The sequence below is a fragment of the Gymnogyps californianus genome, chromosome 2 (genome assembly GCF_018139145.2).
Source record: "Gymnogyps californianus isolate 813 chromosome 2, ASM1813914v2, whole genome shotgun sequence".
In the NCBI taxonomy this organism is placed as follows: Eukaryota; Metazoa; Chordata; class Aves; order Accipitriformes; family Cathartidae; genus Gymnogyps; species Gymnogyps californianus.
The window spans coordinates 103,002,691-103,006,986 of NC_059472.1; the positions used below are offsets into that span (position 1 = coordinate 103,002,691).

A 4,296-nucleotide genomic window follows, 5' to 3' on the forward strand; every position below is an offset into this window, starting at 1 on the left:
CAAGTGTACCTTCTTCCTCGAATGCAATTACGTCCATAACTCCCGTTTCCATGTCAAACGCTCCTAACAGTGCTTCGCAGCCCCAGAATGCTTCGACTCCGCCTTCAATAGGACATGGAAGCCTCACCTCAGTGTCCAGCCTGCCAAACCCACTTCTACCTCAGACTTCATCAAATAGTGTGATCTTCCCCAACCCGCTGGTTAGCATCGCTGCAACAGCTAATGCGCTAGATCCTCTGTCCGCCCTTATGAAGCACCGCAAAGGAAAGCCACCAAATGTGTCAGTGTTTGAACCCAAGTCAAGCTCTGAGGATCCCTTTTTTAAACATAAATGCCGATTTTGTGCCAAGGTCTTTGGAAGTGACAGTGCTTTACAAATTCACCTCCGCTCGCATACAGGCGAAAGACCTTTTAAATGTAACATATGCGGAAACCGCTTTTCCACAAAGGGCAACCTGAAAGTTCATTTTCAGAGGCATAAAGAGAAATACCCTCATATTCAGATGAACCCTTATCCTGTTCCAGAATACCTCGATAACGTGCCCACCTGCTCTGGAATCCCATACGGGATGTCGCTGCCCCCCGAAAAGCCGGTCACAACGTGGTTAGACAGCAAACCTGTTTTATCGACTGTCCCAACTTCCATCGGGCTCCAGCTGCCCCCCACTATACCCGGTGTGAACAGTTACGGAGATTCACCAAGTATCACTCCTATGAGCAGGTCACCCCAGAGGCCTTCTCCTGCCTCCAGCGAATGCACTTCTCTGTCCCCAAGCCTCAACACTTCTGAGTCAGGTGTTCCAGCGTCTGCCGAATCCCCGCAGCCTGTTCAGAGTGGGTCAGCTCTGACCAAGGCAGAACCTGTCACTCTGCCTCCCACGAGCACGCGGCTCGGGGACCTTTCTGCAGGTGGGCAAGTTTCCACAGCTTCCACGTCTTCAATTCCTACTGCTGTTACGGACAGCAGCGTTGCAACAAGCCTCCCAAACCCTGTGCTTCCAGCAGTGTCTGACCAGTTTAAGGCAAAGTTTCCATTCGGTGGTCTGCTAGACTCTATGCAAACATCAGAAACCTCAAAACTACAACAGCTAGTGGAGAACATTGATAAGAAGATGACAGATCCAAATCAATGCGTCATTTGTCACCGTGTGCTTAGTTGTCAGAGTGCTCTCAAGATGCATTACAGAACGCATACAGGAGAAAGACCATTTAAATGCAAAATTTGTGGACGTGCCTTTACTACGAAAGGCAATCTAAAAACACATTTTGGAGTTCATCGAGCGAAGCCACCACTTAGAGTACAGCACTCGTGTCCCATTTGTCAGAAGAAATTTACAAATGCGGTCGTTCTTCAGCAGCACATTCGTATGCATATGGGCGGGCAAATTCCAAACACGCCGCTACCAGAGGGCTTCCAGGACGCCATGGACTCAGAGCTTTCCTACGATGAGAAGAATGTTGACACGCTGAGCAACTTTGACGATGATATTGATGAAAATTCTATGGAAGAGGACCCAGAGCTAAAGGACACGGCAAGTGACTCATCCAAACCCCTTATCTCTTACTCTGGGTCATGTCCTTCTTCGCCACCTTCTGTGATCTCCAGTATTGCCGCTTTGGAGAATCAGATGAAAATGATTGATTCTGTCATGAACTGTCAGCAGCTGACCAGTTTAAAATCCATAGAAAATGGATCAGGGGAAAGTGACCATTTGAGCAATGACTCCTCATCCGCCGTTGGTGATCTCGAAAGCCAGAGTGCAGGCAGCCCTGCAATGTCAGAGTCTTCTTCCTCCATGCAAGCTTTGTCTCCTGTAAATAGCAATAGTGAAAGTTTCAGATCAAAGTCCCCAGGTCTCAGTAACCAGGAAGAGCCACAAGAAATACAACTAAAGACAGAAAAACCAGACAGTCCACCACCTGCAACTGAAAATGGAGGCGCATTAGATCTGACATCCACCAACCCAGGAAGACCGGTCATCAAAGAGGAGGCTCCTTTTAGCCTGCTGTTCCTGAACAGAGAACGTGGTAAGTTTAAAAGTACTGTTTGTAATATCTGTGGCAAGCCTTTTGCTTGTAAGAGTGCATTGGAAATTCACTACCGCAGCCATACTAAAGAACGTCCATTTGTTTGTACAGTCTGCAGTCGTGGGTGTTCCACTATGGGTAATTTAAAACAGCACTTACTGACGCACAAATTAAAAGAGCTGCCTTCTCAGTTATTTGAACCCAACTTTACTCTAGGTCCCAGCCAAAGTACTCCTAGCCTGGTCACCAGTACAGCACCTACCATGATCAAAATGGAAGTGAATGGTCACAGCAAGCCGATCTCTTTGGGTGAGGTTCCCTCGCTTCCAGCTGGAATCCAGGTTCCTGCTGCACCACAGACAGTGATGAGTCCGGGGATCACCCCTATGCTGGCACCCCCCCCTCGCCGGACTCCCAAGCAGCACAACTGTCAGTCGTGCGGGAAGACCTTCTCCTCAGCAAGTGCACTGCAGATACACGAGCGCACCCATACCGGTGAAAAACCGTTTGGTTGCACAATCTGTGGTAGAGCTTTTACCACAAAGGGGAATCTTAAGGTAAGAGGCCAAATAAAACTGTAAAGGCTCGGGGCGGGGGTTAAGGCACTGTGCTTGAACTCAGCAGGTTTTAGTGCTAAGTGTTTGTCCCAAAGACAGGAGAGAAGGGAACTTCAAGGAAATGCTTGCTGTATAGTGGTGGTTATTATGTTTCCACTGTGTTGAAGATAAGGACTGGAAAGCGGCTGTGCAATGATGCGAACTTTAAAACTGGTTCCGGGTATACGTGCACGCACATTGTAGTTCTTCTGACAGACGTGATGGCACACGCAGTCAGCTGACGGACGTGTTCTGGCAGTTCTTGTGGACCATCAGTGCAAAATAACCTCGCTATAAACCAGAAACACAGAGCTTGCTCAGCTCCTTGGGTGCCTCTCAAATTTCCATTTTCTATTCTGCTTTGCAGCCATTGCAGACTAGAAAGCTGTTTGCCACTGATTTACAGCCGGTTACTACAGGACTGACGCCTCTTATTCCCGCAGTCTGGTTAACCATCAGGACACAGCCTGGGACACAGCATTTTTAAATGTCCTTTTAAAAAATATTAAATTTAGCAAAATTATCGATGCCTCTGACATGAGAGAAAATATTATGAAAATAGACAAGATGTAAAAAGGGGAAGAGCAGAAAAAACTGCCTATCTCCTAGTACAAGTAACGCCCTTGGTAATCTTCAGCATGTGAGGACTTCCAGCTTGCATGTGAAATTGTCTAACCTAAGAGGATATGTACTCTTCATTCTTGCGGCGTTGCGTTTGTTTTCACTGAAAAGAAACAAATGCATTGAAAAATTACTACGGAGCTGGGTTTTCTTTGTATAGGTTGACTGGGCCTTAGAACTGTGTCTTAACTGGAATTGATTTGTTTTCAATGCAAATTAAAAGGCATTTGTTTAAAAAGCAAGCAATACTGTAAGTAACAGCATTTCAGGCCAGCCACCTCACCAGAACGTGCTAACTTGGGGGTGCTTCTTGTCCCCATTTGCTCCGCAGGTTCACATGGGAACTCACATGTGGAATAATGCCCCCGCACGCCGCGGCCGCCGCCTCTCTGTGGAAAACCCCATGGCTCTGCTCGGTGGCGACGCGCTCAAGTTCTCTGAGATGTTCCAGAAGGATTTGGCAGCTCGGGCCATGAACGTTGACCCCAATTTTTGGAACCAATACGCTGCAGCTATCACTAACGGACTTGCTATGAAGAACAATGAGATTTCTGTCATACAGAACGGAGGCATTCCCCAGCTCCCAGTAAGTCTAGGCGGAGGCGCCATCCCGCCTCTAAGTAACCTTACCGGTGGCATGGACAAAGCTCGCACGGGCAGCAGCCCTCCCATTGTCGGTCTGGACAAAGCAAGTTCTGAAACGGGAGCCAGTCGTCCATTCACCAGATTTATTGAGGATAATAAAGAGATTGGCATAAATTAAAAGCATTCATTCTGAATAACTGTTGGACCGCTACTCGACACAACACTTGTCCTGTTCCATGTACAGCTTTTGAAGCTAAGCATTAGTTTCTTGACCTAAATGCATAGGTTCCCTTTAAAGTTTTACCCATAGCAGAAATACGTAACTTTGTGGCTGCTGAAAAGTTGTCTTGCAAGATCTGCATGGTACTTCTTTCAACAGTGAGTTTGACTGTTACTGAGAACTTTGAAACCTTTTAATTTAACAGAAAACAAACAAACAAATCATGGGATAACTTCATTAGAAACA

At 46.9% G+C, this 4,296-nt stretch overlaps 1 protein-coding gene across 1 annotated transcript in view; it reads left to right on the forward strand.

Annotated features, from left to right (window-relative positions):
• SALL3 (spalt like transcription factor 3) overlaps positions 1-4,008 on the forward strand; it is a 19,774-nt gene extending 15,766 nt beyond the window's left edge. The window contains exons 2-4 of the mRNA XM_050892283.1: positions 1-2,028; positions 2,245-2,585; positions 3,577-4,008. The exon at positions 1-2,028 is cut by the window's left edge and continues 909 nt beyond it. Coding sequence (XP_050748240.1) covers positions 1-2,028; positions 2,245-2,585; positions 3,577-4,008 — 2,801 coding nt within the window. The remainder of the gene's footprint in view (positions 2,029-2,244; positions 2,586-3,576) is intronic.
• Positions 4,009-4,296: the final 288 nt, after the last annotated feature.